The sequence below is a fragment of the Lepidochelys kempii genome, chromosome 11, assembly GCF_965140285.1.
Source record: "Lepidochelys kempii isolate rLepKem1 chromosome 11, rLepKem1.hap1, whole genome shotgun sequence".
Taxonomy (NCBI): Eukaryota; Metazoa; Chordata; order Testudines; family Cheloniidae; genus Lepidochelys; species Lepidochelys kempii.
Window position 1 is genome coordinate 50376687 of NC_136390.1, and position 26327 is coordinate 50403013.

A 26327-nucleotide genomic window follows, 5' to 3' on the forward strand; every position below is an offset into this window, starting at 1 on the left:
GATAATTTAATCAGGAGAAAAAAAAATCAGTGTAAAATCTCTCTTCTCTCACCTTCTAAGATTCCAATATTTTTTTAAAAAGATTTAAAAAGGGAAAGTGAATAATTTCCTCTTGAATATTTTCATGAGTTTCTGTAAGCTTTTTGTGTCAAAAGTGGGTTACTATTTAAAAGGCAAAGAATATTTCTAGGACCCAGAAGTTAGAAGAAAGCAAGGATGGTCCAATATGTGAACATTTCCAGTTAAGTATTTACATCACCTGTTTAACATGCAGATGCTTTCAATTTTCATAGGCACATGAAACATCTGGTCCAGAGGGATGGAAGTACCTATAATAGCTATAGGTGGATAAACTTTCTTCATTTTTGTCTGGGTTGGAATTGAATATTTTAGTTATCCATATTTATAAATAAAGCATTAGGTCTGTAGGCAGTAGTGTTTTGGGGTAGCTAACGTACTGCAGGACCTTTCCCTACCAATTAAATATTCTTCCCCACTGCTAAGAAAAATCACATGCTTGTCTTCCTGAAAGTTACAGAAATGCAAGTCGTATTCTAGATAAAAAAAGTTACTGATAAGACAAGGAAGGAGGAGAACTTTAAAGTTCCTTAGTGAAACAATTCAAATCTACTGTCTTCTTCCTCTATGTACTGCTTCTTCGATTATAAGTTCTCTGGGGTAGGGGCCATCCATCCATCCATCCACCTTTCTTGTTCTGTGTTTGGATATCATCGAGCACAACAGGGCTCTAGTCCATTAGTCCTAGGCACTATGGTAACTCAAATAATAAATAATAAGAAAAACCATTTACCTTCTTTACTATGAATAGGATCTTGCGTAATTTTCTGATAGCATTCATACTGTGCTGTCATAATTTTATTCCTAGTTACACTCAGCTGAGTGGAGTCTTCTGTCACATTCTGATTCTTCTCATTTGGTATCGCAATGGCAAAAAACTAGGAAAAAATTAGATTTAAAATATATATATTTTGGAATGTTATCATTGTTTTCACAGCACTTTTTTCTGTAACTGCTACAGTGGAACTTTTGGTTTTCAGGTTCGCATGCTGACATATAAGCAGCTTGCAATTATTATTATTCTTAGCACAATTTCACCAAAAAGTAGCCATTAGAGCTCTTTACAGACAAGCTGATTTTCCTCCTGTTCATTTGGTGAGTGTTCTTACTGTTAAATCAAAATAAAATGCCCCTGCCTGAGGGCAGAAGTGATGATCTGACATGATAAGACTTCAGTTGATAATGGAAGAGAATAAAATGTATTGACAAAATCAGAAGAAGATAAAGAGTTTTATACAAAGCCCATTGAAGTAAATTGAAGGGTGAATACTGATTTTGAAGGAATTTGGATCAAGCCCCAAAGGATTTTCTATGAAATAAGACTTACTAATTGAAGTTATTGGGGCTTTTGATTTGTTTTAGGGCTGTTTGGTTTCCTCTATAGTTTCATAAAGCATAAAACAAACCACACCACAACAGTGAGGTCAAAGGAAATGGGTGATTAATGTGTTACTTAGTCATATGGAGGACACATTATTCTGAGCTTATGAAAATAAGGAGAGTCAGACTGAAGACTGACAATGAAAAGTTTTTCACTGACCATTGCGTACTTATTGGCCTTAGAAATCTATCAGTCTGTCTGTCTATCATGAGTCCCATCTGCTCTAGTTGAACTCAATGGAAGTTTTCCCATTGACATGAATGGGTATAAGGCGACAAGGTCAGAACCCATCACTGCTGTAAAACCCATTGCTAGCAGAGAACACAACTGTGATCAATGGCAGGAAAGGATTTCAAACTTCTGTATGTCCCCTAGTTACTACACAGGCATTAAAAGCAGGATATACTGTTAAAGGGAATTGTCCTTTACTGGAGATTTACATTAGAGCAAGACAAGAATTTCTATTCTGTATTTCCATATTTGCCAGAGAAGTCAAGATCTGTGTCACACCTCTGAAAACTGAAAGTGGAATTACATGCTAAAAAAATGTTAAAACTCACCATGGTAACTGACAAGAGGAGCAGCAAATGAATGATCCAATTTGTCTCCATCATTAAGTCTGAATTTTTTTGTTATGCTACAGTTCAACAAGATCAAGCTGCAATGGAAAAGTTGTAAGCAAAATAGAAATAATTCATATAATTCAAAATCTACTGAAAACTGACAAAAACGGCTGCCATTTTTCTTTATAATTCACTACAATCAATATATCTAGAGCCCAGTTGTGACCCCATTTCCATGGCTACAACTCCTATCACTCAGGTGGTGCAAAGGGGCTGTAATCCACAGCAGATCAGCAGCAGACAATTCCCATGACATGGGGGAACTCCGTGCTAGTGTATCTGTGTTGCTATTTGGACCCGCACCTCTGCCTCCACCTCCTCCCAACATAAGGGCTGTGTTGGGCTGGGGAAGAGGGCATGGCAGAGCTATGCTACACCAATCCTCCGCTGGGGAGATCTATTAAGGACCCTCCATCAATGGTGGAAATTAGATAAGCCTGATAGAGGTATCAGGACCAGAGCTGGTTCTCAAATTCAGGGAGCTGGAACTGGTGCTGGTTCCCCGAAGACTCTCTGTGGCTAAAAAGAGCTCTGGTGCAGGACAGAATCTGCCCCATTACACTATAGGTCATTAAACATGCAGTAAATTCTGGCTACACACCAGAGTTGAAGCCCATGTGTTAAGTAAAACCGCAGTTTAGTTTATATGAGCATTTAACTGGCATGTTTAGAAAGGAAATTCCACTCCTTCCTTCCTTTTACTTCTGTGACACTGATGGAAAAACTGATCCATAAGCAGCAACTTTAGGCTAATGCTATAGCTTCCCAGGGATGACGGGAGTCAATGGAGGGATTAACAGTGAGCTGTAAAATAGCTTTCGTATCTGCCGATAGTTGGACATTCCTAAATATGGAAATATCAGATCTTTGTGGAACTCTTGTAACATCTCTCCCATAAACATAATAATGTATTTCCATTACCCAGCAAGAGAATAAATGAATAAATAATTAAATAAATGAAATTCTGTGTTTTGTTCCCTGTCAGTAGATGTATACAGTGTGGGAACAGGATACCACTTTACATGTAACAAATGCATTGCAAATGTATTTCTGAACACTTTAAAAATAAGTTCAGCTATTCCAATGGCACCTTTTCACATTACAATGCAGATTGTTATATGAATGAATCTTTGGACATTGAGGTACAAATTCATAAACACCCCCCAAAAGGCACAAAATCTCTTTCAAGCCACGTACATAGACATAATTGATCCTCCTGTGGGAAACCCTGTGGAAAGGGGTTTACCAGAGGAAATTTCTGAGAGGTTCCCCTTGCAATGATTTGCTCCTCATTGTTCCATTGTGGAGTTGGATTTGCTCCCCACAAATCAGACCACAGGGCTCAAACCCCCTTCCCCTCAGACTCTGTAGATAGAGGGGATAAGTGGAAAGACAGGACCAACCACACAAAGACCTATACCTCCCAATAGGGTCCACAGCCCACACCTTTCCTGGTGCTCTAATACGTGCTCTAATAACCTCTCTTAAGGAGGGAGCCCTACCAAGAAGATGATCCAGCAGAAAGATAATTCAGTCTGGGCCATATTACAGTATTTTAGGGAATAACATGCCCCCTCCCCCCCCGACTCCAGATGTCTGTGTAGATCTCTGGACTTATGGAGCATCCCCAACAGAGTTCCCCTGAAGTGGGTGCTGCCTAGAGATGTCTAAGACCTTCCACCTCTTCTACATGGAAGGCATGATCCATGCACTGAGGGGACCTTCCAAATGTTGATCTGGGGGATATGATCAGGTCTGACTTTTCTAAATTAACATGTTTTACTATATTAGCATTCATTACCATTAATAGTAGTAGTAATCCACAGTTCTGTAGGACTGAGCTTTAGGTTGTGGATGATACTACCAGAGCTACTCTATCATTACTTAAGCCACAAAAATCATATTCAAGATATTGCAGGTTTAACTGATGCTGAAGGAGGAGCACTGTTGTGAGCCAATTACTTACATGCAAAGGTGTGTCCAGATTCCAACCACATTTTCGTTTGGGTCATACTCACTCTTGTCTCAGATATTTTCTTATCCAGTAGTCATATCCTACAAGAGATTGATTGGTGACAATAAGCAAACAATTGAGCGTACCTTGACCAACGGGGGTCATTTCACACAAAATCCATCAAACACAAAATTATATACATAATGATGATGGTAAGCAAGAAGCCTGCCTGTCTTTTATATTTTGTACAATGCCTAGTACAGTGGGGGCCTTGACCACTTGGTACTATTGTAATACAAATAATTGCTAAAGATTCTTACTTTGTGGGATGTAGAGTTTGTTTAATTCTCAGGTTTTAAGAAAGTCTGAAGGGGCCCATTTAGGCCTGGTATAAGGTTAAAGACACTTACAGTTTTGCCTGTTTATACCAGGCATGAATTTGGCCCAATATCTTTCTCTCTATCTTCTACTGTTAGTAGGTAACCCTCCTGAGGTCTCTTCCAACCCTAATCGTCTATGATTCTATGATTCTATTTAAAAATGTGGTCACCCTTGTTAGTGTACTTGGAGTAGGAGGGCTCCCTAGCCAGAAGCTTTATCAGATTCTTCAAATATTAACCTGATCCTGAATAAGTAATAAGTAATGTAAGATGTAGTATGTTATCATTTTGTTGTAACTTTGCCTTAATAAGAAGTTCAAACATATTCTTGAAAGTGGGTCCTTGCAGAGACCATTATCTGATATACAGACTTGGAAGAAGTATTGTTGAGTTAGTTCCTAACCAGTCTGTTTGTAAAAGGAACAATTATCAGTACATGTGTATTGAGCAAAGCACAATAGGATCCCAATGGTAATGGAGACTTTTGATTGTTAGACTTCAAGAGCCCATTGCCCCTCAGGTTACCCACATACAATCTTTGTGACCAGGGCACAGAGCTGAGAGAAAGCAGACAGCTTTGGGCTGTGAGGGAGGAAAGACTTTTCTGCACGACGATGTTCCAGGTATACAGCATATATTCTACTTTGTATTTGAGGGTAGTGCTAATCTAGAGAAAACACTATATTTGTATAGGCCTGTTTATTTTCAGTATCTCACATTATGATTTTTTTCTTTATTTATGCACAGCTACAAGTCAAATATTACGCTGGTGGGAATTTGAACCAGAAATCAACATTTGAAAAATATATGGACTATTGCCATAAATTGCAATAAATGTTCTTCACAATGAATTATTTGACCAGTTGTAGTTAAAAGAACCTAAACTGGAGCTGGAAAAATAAGCTGTTGTTTTGGACTGTCACATTCAGATAAAAAGAAAGGTCTCTGGACTCATAGAGAAGACAGATCAAGTAGTAATTAACTACCTGGGCACAAGCTCATAACACCAAAGGCTGTTGTCTTTTCCTCTCCAAACGATGACATATTAGTGGTAGGAAGCCCCATTTTGTTCTCAAGAACAGTGAGCCAAATGGGGTGCCAGGCACTGTTATATATTATAGGGCATGCAAGTCTAATTTAGGATTTTGTTTGCCTATTTACTGAAGATATGCATGAATCTGAAATGTCAATAATTTTCTCTATAACAGTCCCTAAATAGTTTTCCAAAACATATTCTTGCTGACTGATAGATTTAGCATGTAGAGTCAAATAATGCAATCAGATATACCTGTGTACCTCCATTCACTTCAGAGAGGTTGTACAGTGTACATAAAGACAGAATTTGGCTGTTTTGATTCAGGGTGCAAGACTATTTACATTTAACAATATTGGCCACACACTAGCCCAGTTACTTAAATGAGGCACACCTTTTGTGGGTAATGGCTTTGTAAGCATCTCATATCAACTCTTCCAGGGGCATACTCAAACTCTGAGTTCCTAATTCCTCTTAGTAGACAAGAGATGAGCTCATGTCTGCAATGCTGTGAGTGCTTCCTACACAGTGTCCCCAAAGTTGTTAATGTACATTCAAATTTATACCTAAGAAAAGAAAGTATCTTCTTAGAGATGACTGTAATTGCAAAATGTGTAGGTGAGGTTCATGTAGTATACATTTGGATTTCAGTAAAGCATTTCCTACATCATCTTATGAATTCATTAGTTCAAAATTTATTCTATTTGATTTAGATAAGAACATTGCCATGTAGACTAAAAACTGGCTGTAGGACGAACAGCAGTTCATAGAATTAGAGTTGAGGTGGTTTTTGAGATACAGCTGATATAAATGTTGAACCCTATTTTAACAACCCTACCCTGGTTTAGTTATCTGAAAACCAAAAATGGAATTCACAGATGATTCTAAGTTGGAAGGTGTTGAGAGCAAAAGTAAGGAAACAAACTACAAGAGTATCTGTGGAAAGAAGATTTAACTTGAGAAAGATTCAGGATAATACATTTGGGGGAATATAATCAGATACAAAAAGATATTTAATGGCAGAAAAATACAGAAAGCATTAACGCTGAAAGAAATCTAAGAATAACAGTGTAAAAAAATATTCCCACAGTGGAAGTCTTACTCTACAGTACAACTGCAAGCAGTTAAAGATGTTCATAGAGGCAGCTATTTTGCAATGCAAATTTGGCTGTTTTGCGGGGGGGGGGGGAGAAGGTGTTTTGTTTTGGTTTTTAAATAGTGTCCTCTATCACTGTCAGATCTAGGATAACAACATTCCAGTGATACTTACAAACTTTAAGAGATTTGAATGAGAATAGTTTTAAAATAAATTTAAAACAGTTTATTTCTAGATTCCCAGGCCGGAAGGGACCGTTGAGATAATCTAATCTAAAACTGGGTATAGATCTTCCCCAAAATAATTTCTGGAGCATATCTTTTACAAAAAACATGCAATCTTTACTTTAAAATGTTCAATAATGGAGAATCCACCCCAACCTTTGTTACGTTGTTCCAATGATTAATTACACTCACTGTTAAAACATTTATGCCTTATTTCCAGTCTGAATATATCTAGCTTCAATTTTCAGCCATTGGATCATGTTATAACTTTCTCTGCTAGGCTGAAGAGTCCATTATTAAAAATTTGTTCCCCATGCAGATACTTATAGACTGTGCTGAAGTCACCCCTTAAACTTCTCTTTGTTAAGTTAAATAAAAGGCTCCCCAGCTGGACTTCATGCATGAAATACGGCAGTCAGGCAACTGCCCGGATTCCCCACTTCCCTTCATCAAGATGGAAGACTGAAACGCATCGTGTGAGACAAAGTCCAACCAGGGAGTCTGCAGATAGAGGAGAATGGGGCATGAGATACTCAAACTACTTCTCCCATCTGTCTACTGGCTGTAACTGGCAACTCTGTAATGAGAGAAGATGAGTATTATTACAGGGGTTCAGATTAACGTGAGCTTTTAAAAAGTCCATCAAAAATGCAACTTGATAGAAACATGGTGGAAGCCCATTCACTGAGTCCCCAGCTCTTCCCTCACACCTCTATGTGCTGGTGACGGATTCAACAAGACAACCAATGGGTCATCAGTTTACACATTAGATATTGAAGGTAAGTGTGATTTAACGTATTAATTGATACAAAGTAACAGTTCTTTCTGTCTTAAGTATTCTCTAAAATAAAGTCACTAGAACTAGCATAGGGAATTTCAAACAGTAAATCAGTTCTTCAAATATCACACTTATATTTTACTTTTATTGCCTATTGTACAGAATACGGGATAACTTAACCATATGAACTGCATGTTTCTTCTGTTTACTACATTCCTCTTAGCCAAATTATTTCTATTTTTTCTATTTTTTCTATTATTTCCATTGCCTTTGTAGCATTTGTCATTGCCAGCAGTGACATCTACTGCAGAAGGCAGAGTTCCACAACTGTAGAATGAAGTGAGCCAAAAGAGTCACTCATAAAGCTTTAACAGATGTTTTTTCCCCCTTCCACTCCTGCTTTCTCCACAAAGCCATCCTGCCTGCACCAACAGCTGTTTCTGCTTTTACTCTTTTCCCTTCCTCTCAAGAGTAAATGCCCTCCTGACTGAACTCCAGAAAGGTACCATTTTAACACCAGAGCAAAGGGAGAATACAGCCAGAAATATCAGGGCTTGAACTTGTATCCTCTGCATAGCTAGCACAAAAGAGGAAACAGGCCTGGCACATCTCTCTCTCTCTCTCTCAGATTTTACAGAATGAATGATTTAAGCTTCATTTAGCGTTGGAGCCATCAGGAAAATCTGCAACACTGGATTTACAGCTGTATATGCAAACGTCTGTTTGAAAAATTGAAGTGGATGTTTTATACAACACTCTGTCATACAGAGGGAATACTTCCTGATTTTGATTGATTGGAATTACCCTGAATAATCACTGTTCTCACAATATTTTGTTATCTCTCTTTCTGTTTAGAATCAGGGAGTGAGGAGGCATAGGACTCAAAACATTTTCAAATCTCAGGCAAGCTTTTAGTTTGGCTTTTAGGCAAAGGACCAAGCTGGAAATGATCCAAACTTTTTTCATGCATCCCTAATTCAGATGGCCTGCAAGGATCTTTTGACAGTTTGAGGAAGTCTCAAATCAAAATCATGTTCCAAATGGAATAGCACATAGGGCTCAATCCTGGCAGGTGCTAATTACCCTCATTTACTGTTGATTTCTGGAGCACTCTGCACCTTAGAGGAGGAGGTCCATAATAACTCCTAATTAAAAAGCTTGATTAGCAAAGATACTAAATAAATTTCAGATTCATTGACAAAGTTGAAGGAGGACTGCAAAGTGTACAGGGCAGCTGCAGTTCAATTTGGAAATACTTTTAATCTGATAAATGACTTTTCAGTCTTTGCGGGATTGAAACCCCCTTTACAGAGTTTGAACGAGGGACATCAAGATCCATTGTCAATAACTCTACCCTGACCACAGTTAGCAGTTTGTCGATCTGGGTTTTAGCCAGCCCTCTAACAATTAGAGGGAAACCCCATTATAGCTACCTGATTATTAACATGTTACATCTGAGCAGCATATTTTCAGGTCACTAGAATTCCCTTTTCAACACTGCTTTGAATTAAGTCACAGGTAACAGGACTCTGAGAGTTCCAAGACAAGTGAGGCAGCAATTCAGAAGTGTTTTGCCGGCATCATCGCACAGACATCCTTGCCAAACCCCTAGAACTGTTCTTACGGCACGTGTGCAGTGGCAATGAAGTGTTAACTTCCCATGAGCCTCCAAGGCTTCCTTGCAGCATGCTCCTTCTCTGCATAAAACAGGACATGTTACTTGGTGAGCTATATTGCATCTTTTTATAGTTCTTGGGTGAATTGATACTTTGCCTGAATAAGTCGTATTCTCGCGGTGTTATATTTCAGATAGTTCATGTAATAAACACAAAAACTAACCATCGCCTGACTTATTGTACTGGGTCAAATTAATCACTCGTGCACCTCAATTGTGATTTCAATGGGATTGTTGCATTCAGCGCACTCACTGTAGTTACCTTTTCCATTCTGCTATGTAACTATTATCTCCCAAGCCTGTACAAAGCAGAAAAGGAGGAATTAAACCAACTGGCACATATTCTTTTTTCAAATAATGCTCTTAAAGTCATTGGGTATAATTAGGGCTGGTTCTGAGTACATGTTTGTGGTGAGAAGTGGGATCACAGAGCTAGTCCCAGCACACTGCAAAGGAGGCAGCCATATTTTGGTTGCAAAATGCTGTGGACCACAAGGGGAGAAGGCCAGAGGGCACCCTCGAAGAGTAGGATTTGGGTTTGGTGTGGGAGCCTTACACAGTACACCAGTTGGTAAATACAGAGCAGCACTGGGGAAAGCAGATGCAATACCTGCAGAATAGGTGCAGAATGCATTGCAGGGAATGACACTGATCCTACCTACCCTGGAAGTGGTGTTATCCCCGCTCCTGACTTCTGCGGGCATAATGCTTTCAGGGGTCTTCACACTGCTTAATTCCTTTTCCCTCTGACCATTGCTCAAATAATGCTCTTAAAGTCATTGGGTATAATTATGGCTGGTTCTGAGTACGTGCTAGTGGTGAGAAGTGGGATCACAGCGCTATTCCCTATTCATTGAGCCTTAGTACAGACCTTTGTGAATTATTTTTGCCTGAAATAAAACCTCCTTGGAGCCCAGCACTGTAGCTGTTCTGCATGCAGACCCTTCAGCCAGGGCTCTACCCAGGAGGTGGCTTCAGCATGAAGGCCTGGAGCTCTTTGGGCATGGGGGTGAGAAAATAAATTAGTAAGTGGAGCGCAAATGGGGGGAAAGAGGAAGGGGGAGTATGACATTATAGTAGCTTTATTTTATTGTTGCTGGAAATTGTACATCAGCTTCTTCATGTACTAGCTGGAAATATAGACATTATGGTAAAGAGCTTTCTTGTACTTTCCCGTCTTTCCCTGAGTCATTCTTTAAGATAGATATGCTTGAAGGTCTCAGATGTGTTTCAAGTGAACTACAGCAGGCTAGTTCATGACATCGCACATCGTTTATACTCTCTTTATGAGTGTGCAAATATTTTTTACCACTTAAAAGTAAAGTTGTTTGCCAGAGATCTTGTACAGATTACAGAACAGCCTGTGGATAAGATTACAACACACTGAATTACTCCTGTGCACTTTTCCCCATTAGTAGATTTTGGCTACCACCCCATTAAATTTAGTTTCCCATGTCCAACGGATACTATAAGCAGTAACCAGTAATGTTTGTGGCCATTGGCAATAATACTTAAGATCTTAAAAGTGCGATCACAATATGTTGGCAGCACTAAATTTTCTGGAAAGTTTAAAGCCCTTTTTTTCTCTTGGTAACAGCGTCCTTTGCATTCAGTTCTAAATGTTTGATGAGATTGTAAATTGTCCTTGGGAGAGCCAGTAGGACTGACACTTTAGGATGGGGATTAAGAGGAAGAAACCTGCACAAGTTTCTGCTTGTGGAACTTTCTCAACAGTTGCTGCATTAGGGGCAGGGTTATTCCTCTCACGCAGAATAGCCTACCGTGCCTACCCACAAAGGTTGCAGATCCTTCAGGATCAATGAGAGGCCAGGGCTATTCCTGTTCTCATGGTTATGGCTCACTGCATCCGATCTGAAGGGCTAAAGGTGGTTCTTCAATGTATGTATGGGAGGTAGAGGGAAGGAGGAATTGTGGAAGTATTATACAGTGTGAGGCAACTGGTGGTGGCAGTAAGGAGTTGGGGGGAGGGGGGAGATTATGCTTTCTCCCTGCCCTGACCCATCTGTGCCTCTCCTAGCCTACCCTCTGCCCTTCCTGCCCACTATGACACCAATACCTGTAGTGAGCCTTCCATAGACTTCGGAGAGAAGAGGGGGTCAGAGGTGTGGAACACTGCCTGTGAAACGGGGGCGGGGATCACTGTGCCAAGGATCTCCTGCGCACTGGGATCATGAAGGTATGTTTCTGCAAGAATACCTACTGGTGCTAGATAAATAAAAACCATAATAATCATAATCATACCTTTTTTCCCAGAAAGAGCATGTAAGTCATTCAGAGCAGAGACAAAATTATAGAATCACTTCACAACATTTTGTAGATTACAACATTTCCTGTCAACAGTGCTAGCTATTTTGCCTTCTAGAGGGAAGAAGCAATCACAGTCACATGGCATTATACCATCAAGCTCTCATTTCTAGCTCAAACAAAGTAACACAAGCTGACAGCATTCATAAAACCACCTTCCCTGGGAGAACTGGAAACCGATTTTTGCCTATTTTGTACAAAAAAGGTTGATATCAATCTAGGTCTTATTTACACTTTAAAACAACTGCACCTTTTACTGCTCTTGGCTATAGATTAAAATTAATATAAAAATATTTGCCTTTTTGAAGTAGTTGTTAAATAAAGGCACTGGTGGGTTTGGCAATGCACACCTTTGTAAAGAGATTAATACTGCTGTAATTTGTTGCCATGCTAGATTCCTTGGTCTATTCACGAGGATATTATTGTGAGAGGTGAGATTTTAAGTTACTGTTAGTAACGCCTCCGGGTTGCTTATCAAGTGCCATTTGTTTCTCGATTTGCTGAGGAACTTGTTCAACCCAGTGCTCACTCCTTAAAAGATGTTTCTATACTGTATTTCAGAGAGCAACTCTCATTATTTATTTACTGCAGCTAACAAATCTGCTGGTTCAAACATTAAAAATGCATTTTCCTGTGCAAAAGAAATTGCACAGGCATAAACTCCTGACCGCTTTGTATGGTGCATAATTAAGAACTGCTACTTTAGGACATCACATTCCCTCTAAAAAAAGATGGCAAAGCTATTTAGTGATGCTAACATTTGCAGAGAGCTATTATCAACCTAACTGTGTTTTTTCCTGTTTTACGAACATGTTCTCAATGGACATTTAAAATAACTTTCTTTCCTGAAAAGTTTTTGTGCCAAGAGCTTTTTTTTTTTTTTTTTTTCTGGTTCTACCTACCATGTAAAACAAAGGTTTGTTAAAAAAAGAAATGCATGGTCACGCTTGACATATTTTAAGCAGCGTTAAAGAAAATCTCCCAAATAATCTGGTCTTTAAAGTCAACTTATTTTCACGAGCATTCAGAATAACAAAAGTAGCAGCTCTCCAAGTATTCACCATTTTGTCATCAGCCCCTCTTGTCAAAAGGGGCCTGTCCATTACAAAAATTGTCTGTTCCTAGCGAGAGACCAACTTTAAGAAAGCTTTAAAAAATGGAACTTGTGGTTATTTTTTTACTGAGGCATAATTTAAAAAAAGATTAAGTTACATTGTTAACAGCAAAACAAATAGTATCTTGCATTTCTACAGAATATCCCTTAGGAGATCTTAAAGGTCTTGACAAACACTAATCTGTGAAGCTTCAAAACATCCATGTGGGTAGGTTAGTTATGGATGGGTGAGCTGTTGCAATGAGAGGCTAAGTCATTTTTCTGAAAACAGAACAAGGATGTGGTACAGCCAGGAAAAGAAGAACCCAGGACTTCTGATTGTTTTAATGACAAGTCGTCTTCATTATTCACAATCCATTCAGGGCTTATCAGAAACATACAATTTAATAGTATTATTTATGAGTATTGCAGGAGCACCTCGAGGTCCCAATTATAGACCAGGCTGTTCTGTGCTAGGAACTGTACAAACAGAACAAAAATGTTGTAAGCAAATTGGGACAGGGACTGTGTAAATATAATATCTAACGATGTGGAATTCTTTGTCTTTCCTGTTTGAAAAAAAAATACGTTGTGAAACACCCTCCGCAAAATATGTACTGTCCAGCAGTTGGGGAAATGGAGGTCTTTGAAACAATTATGAACAATCTAGTTAGATGCCGTGATGCTGACTATGATTTAGCAGACCATGTAGACCAGGACAAACCATGTTCAGCATCATGTCCACTAACCATGATTAAAGACTGGGACAGCTAGGTTTAATCATGCTTCTCTGACACATTGCTGAACATGATTTACGTTGGTCTACACTGAGTGCTAAGTTGAGGTTAGCATCCTGGTGTGTAACTCAGTTGTTCACAGTCATGTTCAAACATGACTAGGTTCCAACCCAAACATAGAATAAATACTCTGCAATCAGAAACAGTGAATGGAAACTCACTACCTTTTTTAAAAAAATAACTACAGATGAAACAACTCCAGGCTGCTGCATACTTTCAAGTCTCTCTCTCTCCTTCTCTAGTGCAGTGGAGACACACACCTTTAATAAAAGTCTTTGAAAGAGAATGTGACTTCTCTAATGGCTTCCAAAGAGAATCTTTTTATTTTATATTAACCCTAATTCTTAGGGCTCAGATACTCCTTTCTCTGCATGATTGTGCATAGGTGGGGGAGCTACCAGTGCCCTGTGCACTCCCTGGGAGCCCCAGGAACCATATACTGGGGACAGTCTCATCCAGAAATGTTCCTGGAGGTTCCCATTCCAGTGCTGCCCTTCTGCACCCCATGCCAGCATGTGCCATGCCTTTGACAGCCATTTAGCTACAAAAGGCTGCAGTGGTCACTGTCAAATCTGATGCAAAGATGATGGATTAAGATAATAAAAACATTTAAACACTTAATAATGGAACCCTATCATTTTACAGCAGCAGTCCTCACTGTGGTCAGTGGACTTGTGATCACAAGGTGCTGGCTCTCCTTGTTTCCAGCTGCTAAATTGCATTCAAAGAAGCAAAAAATATGTTCAATAACTTTCTCAGTATTACTGTTCCTTGCTGGTTGGTAGGGGAATGGTTGCATGTGTTTATAAATGGGAAGGGATTGGCCATGACAATCTCCCTCTTAGGTGTAGTCCATTGCCATGAAAAACTTGGAGAACTCCTGTTTCACAGTTTTCTCATAAGATCTATTTTAATGCCTCATTACCACTCTTCTATCCTTATTAATCAACCACCTATTCAAGGGAATAAATCATCATTTAAATGAGAGCAAGACATCCATGAATGTTCACACCTTGCTGATATTGAGAAAACAGGCCAAAACCCAAAATTCAGAGGGATGCCAATTTTTCTTGGACATATTCCTGGAGGTTTCATCACATGACATAATCTTTAATTAAAGATTAATCTTTAATTCCTGGAGAGTCCAGGACAATCCTGGAGGGCTGACAACCCTACAGGGATGATTACTAATGTGACCACAAACCAGCCCCATTAGAGATTGGAGCAGAAACTACTGGGGCTCATAGTGTGTTACTGGATTTACTAGGTCCCCCTGCCTGTGACCAGCTTCTGTTGTTATTTCCCAGATGCATATTCAGAATACCGAATTGCAGTGGAACGCTTCAATTCTCTGGAAATCTCCTATCTCATTTTGTTCCTTCAAAAACAATATCCCATGTGCACTGTGCTCCAGGCTGCACTGCGGCCCTCCAGGTCACTTGGATTGCTGCCATAACATGGACAGGTTCAGAGGGCTGTGTAAATCATGTGGGGTGGGAGCACAGAGGAGTCCCAAGTCAAGAGGGGCCAAAGATGGCTTAAAGCCATCTTTCTCCCCCTCCTCCAAGCTGCAAATTCCATGCTGTGCCTCCTAGAGGGGTCACACAGAATCTCACCCAAGGACTTTAACTTTCCAACTTAATGCAACAAAAAAGAAAAATATTCTCCACCCCTCTGCTCATTTGTATATAAAATGCATAGGCTAACATATCCAAAAAATAAAATTAATGAAGAACATGTTCCCCTTCACACTAAATCATTATTATGCTGAATTAAAACAACAGTTGGTATAAACTCATGGGTGCATGAAATAGACCACGTAGCACTTTCTATACACCCTTTCTAAAATGTTTGAAGTTTATTTTTTCCAGAGGCTTCATCCCAGGCTGCACAGAGAAAATTGTGCTTCTCTTTGTGTGCCTTCGCTGTTGTTTTTTATTTGAATGACTATTTGACGCTGTTTACTAAATAATGATTGAAAAAAGATCCAAGCGTTTCTCTGAGAAAATGTTGAGAGCATGAAGTCATTTTCTCTACTGGCCTAGTTTAAAAAGTTATCGGTTTTGTGTCATTGACATATGCTAATTTTACATGAACAATACGACTCGGGTACAAGACTTTTTCTCAGGGTCAGAGGCAAGGCAGTGGAACTGGGAGTCTTTGTTAACCAAAATGCATCAGTTCTTTCAGGACTTACTGCCTTTCAGACTTCTTTTCCAAGACTCTTAATGAGACTCTTTTTCCATTTGGCTTTTACAAGGAAGCTCAAAAGATTTAAATCAGAGTTTCTCCTAAATCAACATCACACTTTAGAAACGTGAACACTTAATAATAAAATGGTCACAAAAAAAGAATCTATCTTGGCTAACAATGAGCTGACCTCTTTGGATAAGGGAACCAACCCAAACGGCTTCATGTTTCAAAAAGTTTTAAGTAATGTCCCAGGCCTGGAAACACCAATGCCTAGATCCTCAAAGGTATTTAGACACCTAATTTCCTCAGAAATCAAAGGCCTTTGGGCTTAACTCTCATATACACAAAGGCCAGTTTGGCAGTGTAAAAGGGCCTTAAAATTTGATTTAAGTTGTATTTATTATATGTACATTCATTTGAAGGTCTCTTTGCACTCTCAGACTGGTGTAGAGCAGTCTTAATGTACAGTGGCTGTGTTTGTCTTGTGGGGGGCAAAACTCAGTTCCAAAGCTCTTCTGGTGCACATGATGTCATGCTGTGTGGAGGTTGCCATTTTGAACCCTCAGCAGCACTGAGGAGGAGGGACTGGCTGATGCCCAGCAGGGTGGATCTGGCTGTCAGGGGGCCCCTCGCTACTTCGGGGGCCCCTGCGATTGCATGGGTTCCAGGTGCCTAATGCTGCCACTGAATGTAAATGAGAATCAGTCCTCTAATTAATGTTCTTAGTTTTACTCATTGACTTGATTGGCACTAGTCAAGAGAATAAAGATAAGCACATATGCAAATGTCTGCAGCATCAGTTTGTCTGTCGGTTTTAATTACACAGGTTTCTTCATTTCCTGCTTCCAAGTAAGTAGAGGCATAAGAATCAAAATACCCTCAGAGAAGCTGTCCTTGAAACACTGGTATTTATGGAGTGACTGGAAATGGACTTCCAGAAATGATGGCAGTGATATCTGTTCTCACAAGAGATTTCTAACCTGATTTACTATTTCAAAGAAGTTCAAGTGAGTTCAGAGAAGCTTAAATAAGAGCAATTTTGATGCTTATTTGAACTGAACCACCAACTACTTCTGAGGTTTTCCCAGTTCTTTCTAAATAACCAAAATTAATCTAAATATTTCCTTTATAAATCTAAATAGTCACATCTCAGAAACATTATTTAGTAAAGCTGAAAAGGGATGATCCATTACATTTCACCCCTTTTGTATTAAGCTCAATTTAGTTAAAAATTCCTAAGTGTCAAAGCTACAAATCACAGCTACCTCAGCAGCCAAAATCAGCCATTGGAATCCAACCATTGCTGAAGCTAACTTGTTTCACTAAGAATGCATCACTTAGAGCTGCCAGAATGGTGAGAAATCTTAGTTTGCTTGTTTCCTTCCTAGTGGAACATTCTACTTAGCAATCATCTATATGAACCAAAATAAATAAATAAAATAAAAATGCAGAGGAACTGCACAAAAAGACTTATAATGAAATTCTGGTTTAGAAGTATCCTCTCATTTCATGGTTGCTTGAATCTCGTCCTTTCATTCTGAGGTTCCCTCACCTATAGTACTCAGGAGACAATGCTCTGGCATCATATGAGCTATGCTGGGCAACATATTCATTTCTACTTATGGGCAACTTAGTCCATAACTGTCTCTTGTGAAGTTTCTTACACCTTTGAGTCATCTGGTGCTGGTCACTGCTGGAAACAGAATATTGGACTAGATGGATCCTATGTCTGGTCCAATATGGAATTCCTATGACTCTATCTCATATGTTCGTGTATTTTAATGCAGATTACATTACAGTTCACATCATTAGGATGGAGCTGTATGGTCATTCTGAAAAGTGCTATTTGCAAAGATTGTAATTCCTGGGAACGGTGCTAAAAAGTGAGCGAACACAAAAGCTCTTGAGTGGATATCTGTCAAAATCTCCCATGCAGTCTGCAAGAAATAAACGTATTTACTGATGCAGGACCACATTGTGTTAGAGTTTCCATGGTTAACATTACAGGGCTGCCATCACAATCAAATTTCAATGTTATTTCGTAAGACATGGGATGTTGCATGTTTCAGACTTTTCCATTGCATTCTACCCATTTCATTTTGCCATGTAGAAACATATCAGTTCATGTTATCATGTAAAATCCTCTGCTCTCTGCAGAGCACAGGAGATTTTACAGACAGCGCCAGCTGCCATCTGTAGGAAGCAGTCTGAGTGTTTCCATGAATTAATTAAAGATCATATGCTTAGGGTGTGGCCGTGGGAAAGCCTGGTGTATTTTACACTCAGCCCCTGAAGCCCAATTAGCACTCCTTTAAGTAGAAACAGACTTTTCCATATCCCTCTCCACTGCTCCACCCTGTTTTACCTGAATGTGAATCAACTTTAGCAATGCTTCAGATACATACAGAAATTCCACAGCCTCAATAATCTATGCTCTCATTTGGATAACGGGTACTTTAAATGGAAATATGATATATTAAACTATATATGGAACAGTAAAACATTAAAAGCATTATATTAACTACAGTAAAAATCAGCGGTAGGCATGGTGATCCAAACACAGATTCCATTTATTTCTGACATCATACACGCATAAATACAATTTTTATTTTTGTGTGTAATACATATATTCCCTTCAAACTTAAAAATACCATCTAGGGTAGAGACAAGTACATTGGAAATTTTTAGGCTTGATGGTTAAAATTTGTTAAAGTTATAAGCCACTAAAAGGAGTTATAATGGGAAGTGTTAAGCAATCTTAATATAGGTATTTTTACATATATATAGATACACACACACACCCCTCCAGTATTTGTCTCCTAGATGGGCAATACTGCAGGATTATTATGATGTGTTCCTTTGTTCTACTGCCTACAAAGCAAGTGATGTTAGTAGAATGTAATGGTAAATTTGGAAATGTGTAACAGCTACACAAGTGATGTTGAAATATAATCAGGGTAGCAACCCTTCAGAGTTAGCTCTGGGCCACTATCAATGAGCCAGGATCTCAGTAGATCTATAGTGCTTCTATTTGGCTAGGACGGATATTCTACATTTTCCATGATCTGGGACTTTCAGATCAGAAGCTCCACAAAATGTAGTGTGAGTGACCCCCTGACTTGGAGAAGCCCTAGAGTGCTCAGGTTTAAATAGAGTATCTGACCGAGAGTGCAGAACTGCTGTGGGCCTGACAGTCACCCTACAATGGGATACTCACTACCTGAAGGTTAGACCCCATGGGCTGAGGGGCAGAGTACAGATCCAAATAAATCTAAACAGTCAAATGGATTCCATTTGAGTTTGCTTCAGGGAAATAATTGAAAGATTCAAGATCCTTAAGAACCAGTTGACTGATCCCTTGGAACAACCTGTCTGAAGGTGTCTTTGCAGGATTCAATGACAGAGCATGAAACATTAGAAAATCCACTTCTTTGACCTGGTTCATAATGCATTAAAACAGTGAGACAAAACACCCAGAACAAACAAAGTCCCCTTCCTGCAGATTACAAGAAAAGAGACAGAGACAAGTGGAGGTTTGTGTACGTTTTATCAGTTTGGGAGGCACTCCTAAAATGACTATGAGAGCCATACAGGAACCTACATGGACAGAAACTTTTGACATGGAGAAATTACATTTCCCTTCCCCATATTTACTGGTCTAATTTTGGTAACGAGCAAACAATGGGCAAGATTTTCAAATGTGATTTTGGTGTGACTCAGTTTTTGGACACCAACATGAGACACAGTACAAGGGTCTGGTTTGCAGAAGGTGCTGAGCTCCTATCCTTTGAAAATCAGGGCACTTTAAGGTGGGCCATTTTGGGCACCCAAAAACTGATGTACCAATATACTAGCCACTTGGCCCAGATTCTTCCCATTTTCCCTCTGCACATTAGACTTTACATGTCTACCTCTAAAACCTAAACCATAAAATACAACCATATTAAAGCTCTATTTTGTTTTGAGGGTCTGGATCTGTGCCCTTCAACAGCCGATCTGCTGAAAGCTGTATTCGTGTATCCTGTTATCCAATGGAGCGTGTGAAACTAGAAATTCATTTTGCTGACAACTTTGTTCACAGCTGCTATCTTGGCAGGGATTTTTTCCTTCCTTCTTTCTTTTTTTTTAAATGAGACAATATTCCAAGTGGCGGGAGAAACTTTACAACAATACTTTCATCATCATTGGCTTTGACATTACTAGAGCCAACAGAAACAACATCACCCAATTTTTATTCCATGTGAGTGAAACCTTTAAAAATCTCTCCCAAATGTATTTCTACCAGGGACATTATGCCAAACTTCCTTTGGTGCAGTGCAGATTTGCTTGCATTGGCTTCTTTGCACTGTTCATAGAACAGAATATTTAGCGAAGCACAGCAAGTGATGAATCTGATGTTTCTGAACTAATCAGCATATAAGTAGGGAGATGATATTGTTTTCCACAGAGACTGCAACAGTAGCTGTCTCAAAGATTCCTTCAGGTCTTTGTTTTTTCACTGGAACTACCAAGTTCTTTATCAGCAAAGCACATAACTGGGACAGTATCACACTGGGTCTGATTCACTATTCACACTGATGTGAAACTGGAAAGTAAGTGAATTACACCAGTGTAAAATTGGTTTAAATGCCACTTGCCCCACTAACCTCATGAAGGTACACTAAAATGGTTTACTCTTATGATTTCCTTTTGCACATTAATTCAGTGCTACAGATATTTGGGAAAAAATAGATTTTCCTCTCTAGCTATTGTTTACTTTTTGCTGTGTCAACAGATTTTTGGTGCAGTTCTTACGGAACATGAACTTTTAGTGATGGTATAAATAATTCACAAAAGAAATTGTATATTAGGCCTGTGGCAGTAGGCAATTTGTAGGCATATTAAAAATATTCCACAGCAATCAGCCTTAAAATACTACACTAGCAGTTTTTAAAAGTAGAGACAAATTCTGCTCCTAGCCTCATCACTGTCCATCTGGAGTAAATCTATTGACATCAATGACCCTGAAGTCCCAAGGATGTAACTGTGAACAAAATTTGACTTATTGTGTTTTTGTAGAATACAATAGTGCTTTTTCATTAGAAAATTGTAGCATATTCTGAAGACGAAGTGTGTATTAATAGATACCACAATTATATTAGAATAATATAATTATTTATAAGGGCTGGCTACCAATACAATTGTTAAATCACTTTGAAAATGTAATATAGTCATTTCATGAATTACTTTTTACACAGAAATAAATCTGAATGGTTATTGCTCCAGGTGTCAGATGTGTTAGACCGCTGCAGCCTGCATGTGCATTTCCTGGCTAGACTACCTGTTGCTACACTGGATAACATATTTATTTTGTCATTTCAACATGAGTATTCATATTACTTTTCAGGATATTATTATATAAAAAGTAATAAGCTGTCACATGCTATAGGTGCTCCGCTGTCATGATGAGCATAACCTAGAGAGAAAATAACATCAGTTATTTAAGAACTAATTTGATTACTTACAATGCATTTTCAATAATGAATTTCTTGAATGATCCTGTCTCCCAAGTGATTCCTCCAAGCTCAGGAAATTCTATCCTCTGCTGCTCATTCAGCACATCACAAACTGTTGCATAGTGCTTGCTCCATACCGTTGAACAGTTACTGCACGTCACCCCAGAGGTGGCTTCATTTTAAATATGGTTGAAGGGATTCCTCAATACCATACCATTTTGTAGACTAGGTTGCAAAATACTTTGTGGTTCCCCTACCTGAAAGCTGTAATGTGTATTAGAGATAGGCTTAAATTCTGATCTGGATCCTATTTTTGAACTCTCCAATACCTGGATGTGTCTGTTTTGTCCCATTAGAGAGACAGGGACTATGTACAAAATTTGAATTCAGAAACAAGATCAGATTTTGATAAACACCTCCTACTACAACCAGAACTCAGATAGGTTTGTTTCCAGCCTTATGATTTGGGGCCATCTGTATTGTCAGTGTACTGTAAGTCATTAGTGGTCATCCTTATAAGTTCCAGAACAACTACTTTTGGAGTCTATGGGACAGAAAGATCTACAACTTAGGTTACAAACAAACTTTCCACTGAAGCTGAACCAACCATTAGCTAGCGATTTGAACTCCACACCTTGTCTTGGCTTTTCACCTGTGAGGGTTACTGTGACGAAGATGCCCACTGGTGGTTCACTACTTGGTGTCAGCAACTTTTGTCATGCCTGACATACTCACTACACCTAACATGCACTTGTCATAATCTGTATCTAAAAAAGGTGTCATGTAATATATCATACACAAACGGGTAACATGCTGGTCCCAAAAATCATTGTGTGGTGTATGTACAGGTTGCATACAAAGAATTATAAATATGAGATAGAGTTATGCTCTTAAAATGTGTTTGGCAAACAACACATAAACCCAGTCTACCCTAAACAAAAGGAATGGGTATTTGCTTGTCTGACTAGCCCGATCATCAGGCAGAGACAATAAAGTTAAATTTACATAAAAGGTAAACAAAGCCATCAACCCACCAAGTGGGGGAGATTGCCTCTTAACTATGATAACGGTAGGTGACGGGGCGAAGACTGCAAAAATCAACATGGTGGCTAAACAGCAAGCTGAGCCCCTAGGAAGGCTCCCTGTGGATAAGCAGCAAGCTGAGCCCCCAGGAGGGCATCCTGCCTCCTGAAGCAAGGTCACTGAACTTTAGAAGATATAAGCAGGCCAGAAAGCCATTTTGGCATCCTTGAGGAGCTATAACAGGGTCTTGAAATCACAGAACACTGGATCCTTCATCCATGGGAGCTGAAGTCTCTTGGAACTGAATATAGGTAAAAAACCTGCTTAGGCAAAAATTGTAACTTGCTGAAATTAAGTTTTAGTCTTAGAATCATATTTTTATTTTTGTTTGTAACCTTTTCTATCTATATTTTTTATACCTGGTATACCTAAACCTACAGCTTTTTGTTTTGTAAATTCATTTTACTTTTACTCTAAACCAATTAAGTGCTTTGATTAAAATAGAGTGATTGTTAACCCCCATTAAGATAATAAATTGCTGGTACTATCTCTTTACGGGAGCAATGAATTTAACTTCTGAAAGTGTTCAGCCTGAGTGCGGGACACCATAGGGCAGATGGTTTGGGGGAAAATTCATGAATGGGAGTGTGTTACATTCTCCCTACAAAAAGCAGTTGGGCAGTAGTAGCCAGGGTGTGACCTGAATGTATGTATGCAGCCTGTTACTGTCCGGGCTGTGAGCCACAGCAGCATAGCATTAAGGCACCAGAGTTTCAGGGTGGGCAATGACATTCCCTTTCTGGTCTGGCTTGAACCCCAAAGCATCACTGTCACGAATCACAATGAAAAGTGGCCCTAAAATATCTGTAAAAATCATGCTACCAAGCTGATGGGAAATTCAAACTGATCCAAATGTAGAAGCCAAAAGAGCTACTGCAACTATGAAATACGACAGTATGCAGAATGAGATTAAAGTGTCCCAAGACTGAGTGTTGGTGAAAATGAGTTCAATCCTAAATAAACACTTCAAAATGTTTTTTCTCTCTCTGTCACAGGTGAACAGGCTTGGTGCTCTTGAACAGCTCTGAATGAAGTTCAGACAGGACCTCCTGTAGAGTGACAACCCCTCCTGGCACACTTTCCCTAGGGCAAGTCTCCTTGACTTCAGTGTTTCCTGGGACTGACCTCGGAGCTTTCAGAATCCCTATTCCATGCCGTGCACTCCCCACAATGAGTCCACCTGAATGGGATACCTGGGGAAGCCTTACACACACCCCTAGAGGGGTAATGTACCCCAACATCCGCAGTCAGCAGTGACTCCCAGCCAGTATTGTAAAACATAGGGTTTATTAGTCAAATTTTCCCCATATACAGGGAATTAGAGGAAGGAACACCTTCCCTTAAGTCCCAAGAAAATGCATCAGTCCCCATGCCCTGGGAGTCAAAGGCCCTGGGACAAAGCAAAGAAGCTTCTAGAAATGAACTAATGTACTGTGGGCATCCCCAGAGATACCAAGGCTCAAAGAACATATCCTAAGAAAAACTCCATTCCCTATGGATTAGGGTCTGCTAAGTGAGACACCTGACCTCAATATTTTTCCATCTGGGATCTTTCTTCAGCCCTTGCATATTGGTCTATGGCACAGCAATATATTGGTCACATCCTGCTACTCTACACAGCCAAATGTGCTTTCTTTGTCAACAACAAAGGGGTACGGGGCAAGACAAGACATAATTCACCAAAGCTCCTGCTCAGAACAAGCCCTGATGTTCAAGTGCTTTTCCAAACAATTTAAGGTATCTTTCTAGAAGCCCATGCATGGTTCTGAAGGCATACACATTGTTTTCAGTGACCTTTTATGACCAGCTATAAATACGTCTCTCTCTCTCTGAAAGATTATTCCTAGTTACCTGCTGGTACCCATTCTGAAGATTAACCCTAAATCCAGGAAAACTACATGAAAAACTTATATGTTATCTTGCAAATGTCCTAGAAGTACAGAATCCTTTATCACAGCCACCAAATTTATCACATATTCATATATCTGGTAAAGTTCACAAAATAGCACATACAGATCTATCAATAACTATTTGGTGCACAATAGTGGAAGAAAACTGCAAAAAACTACACAGCTAATTTTAAAAGAGTAACCAATACACATATGCTTTAACAGTCGGTAATAATTACACTGACTTTTTTCCAGTCTGTCCCCCAAAATTGTCTTTTTCTCCTCTCCCCCCACTTCTGCTTATCGAATGTCTGTATTACAAAAATATATATAAAGCAGACACAGACATAAAGGACCAGTAAAGCACAGACAGACTTAACTGAACATACATTCTAACATGGGTAACAGAAAGAAAACTAAATAAATCTTTTTTTGTAAATAAATCTGGCTTTGAAAGCTAAACAGAACATAATTATAGTCCAAAAAGACACTTTTAAGAACTTGCAAAGGCACTTATCGCTGTCCAAGAAAGCAGCCCAGATGCTAAAGAAATAAAAAAGGCTGTGGTCTGGCCAAAGTGTGTGTATAGAAAATTCTAAACTATATATTGAAAGCATAGAAGAAAATCCATCATCTAACTCATGGAGCCAGCATATTTCCCTCTTCTTTACTCGGTGGCCAACATTTTTGAAAGTAGGTGCCCAAAGTCAATCACGTAAAGCCATCGTTTAGGCATCTGAAAAGTAGGCTGAGGTTAGCAGGCTTTAGGCCTCTTTGCGCAGTAGCATCGTGCAAAGCGCCATCGCTGCAACCTAGGATCTGTGCCTTCTGCCTCAATGGCTCCTCTGACTAATCAAGCAGAAAGAGAAAGACAAAAGATGACAAAGCACACATAAGTTTGGTTTGTATTAGGGAAACTTGTTGTATTATATGTGATATGTGTGCAGGACAATAGAAGATGTAAGTGGGGAAGCATACGGAGATACTTTGAGTTGCCAGGAGAACCTTCAAGGCACAGCCCAATTCCATCAAATCCAACCGTTGAGTAATATCAGCCAGGATTAGATGATCTATGTATGATCCCTAGATTGAGCCCATGCTGGGTTATATCAGGAATTCCACTGGAATTTCATGCTATGCTAATTGGCCTCTGTGTGATTGTTTGCTAACCTCGAACCTACATTAGGCCACTTGGGAGAGACCTACTGAAATAATTTGAAGTGCTGTTGTGTAGTGAAGCAAAGATCAAATTTAGCAAGATAAAAGTGGGTGTAGGTACTGGGCCAATTCACCTGGTGATGGTCACAAAAAGAGAGCCAAGGAAGTCTGTTTCCTAGAATAATTTCTCTCATAGTTGGGCCTTGGAGGTCAATGATATAATGAAACTGAGGATTTGCATTAGTCCTCTCCAGCCAGTAACTATCTGCATGCATTACTAGTTTGTGCTGTGAATAAAGCTACACTTTGATTGTTCTCTTATTTGCGGCATCAGCAGCATCTACTGAGTTACATTATTTTGTATTCTTTATGTTTCTTTATTTCATTATCTCTGACACAGGTCAGAGAGAAACAGAAGACTCCTTGAGCCTAAGCAGGAGTTTCTTTATGTAAATGAGTGTCCTTATACACTCCTTTTATTATTTGAATTTTTCTTCCGGTATTTTAATTTATTTCTGACTGATGCCAGACAAATGAGATGTGTTGTACTTTCCCTCCTTAATAATATGTAGATATAAATATGTATAATTCAGCAATTAGATAGCTTTAATTCAGGGACTGTCAGCAGTAAATCTTTACCTGACTACTGTAAAGTATCAATCAACACTAAGTGCAACAACACTCTTAAGAAGGTACTGATACCAAACAAAATTAACCTATTAAAAACAAATATACTTCTTTCACATACCCTTCATGCAAAAGCCTGAATAAATTGAGGGGTTTTACACGATGTCCGGAAAATCAATAGGCTCAGCCTATGTCAGACCAAGGAGGGACGTGAATTCCAGAGCCAAGGGCCCCTGTTCTAAAGAAAGTACATTGCCACTGACCCCCAAATGTTCAAATCAATTGACCACAATTATTACTATAATGCATGTGGATTTTTAGATTGCTGGGACCCAAACTAGAAAGGACCTTAAAAGCAGTATCAGTGTTTTGAATTGTACCTAGAAGTAATTTAGAAGTCAGTTTTGTCAGCCAGTTTAATCACTGCATCCCTAGTGTATAGGGC

At 39.2% G+C, this 26327-nt stretch overlaps 1 protein-coding gene across 5 annotated transcripts in view; it reads right to left on the minus strand.

Moving 5' to 3' along the window:
- Positions 1–26327, minus strand: part of CALCRL (calcitonin receptor like receptor) — a 95132-nt gene that overhangs the window by 43498 nt on the left and 25307 nt on the right. For 2 of the 5 annotated variants that reach the window (XM_073306117.2, XM_073306118.2), the window contains exons 2-5: positions 11300–11448; positions 4049–4137; positions 2020–2117; positions 812–956 (exon numbers count right to left, since the gene is read on the minus strand). In XM_073306117.2, the coding sequence (XP_073162218.1) occupies positions 812–956; positions 2020–2073 (199 nt within the window). In that variant the 5' untranslated portion in view covers positions 2074–2117; positions 4049–4137; positions 11300–11448. Of the gene's footprint in view, positions 1–811; positions 957–2019; positions 2118–4048; positions 4138–8980; positions 9245–11299; positions 11449–26327 lie in introns of all 5 variants that reach the window. The other 3 variants (XM_073306116.2, XM_073306120.2, XM_073306119.2) reach the window with 2 other exon arrangements.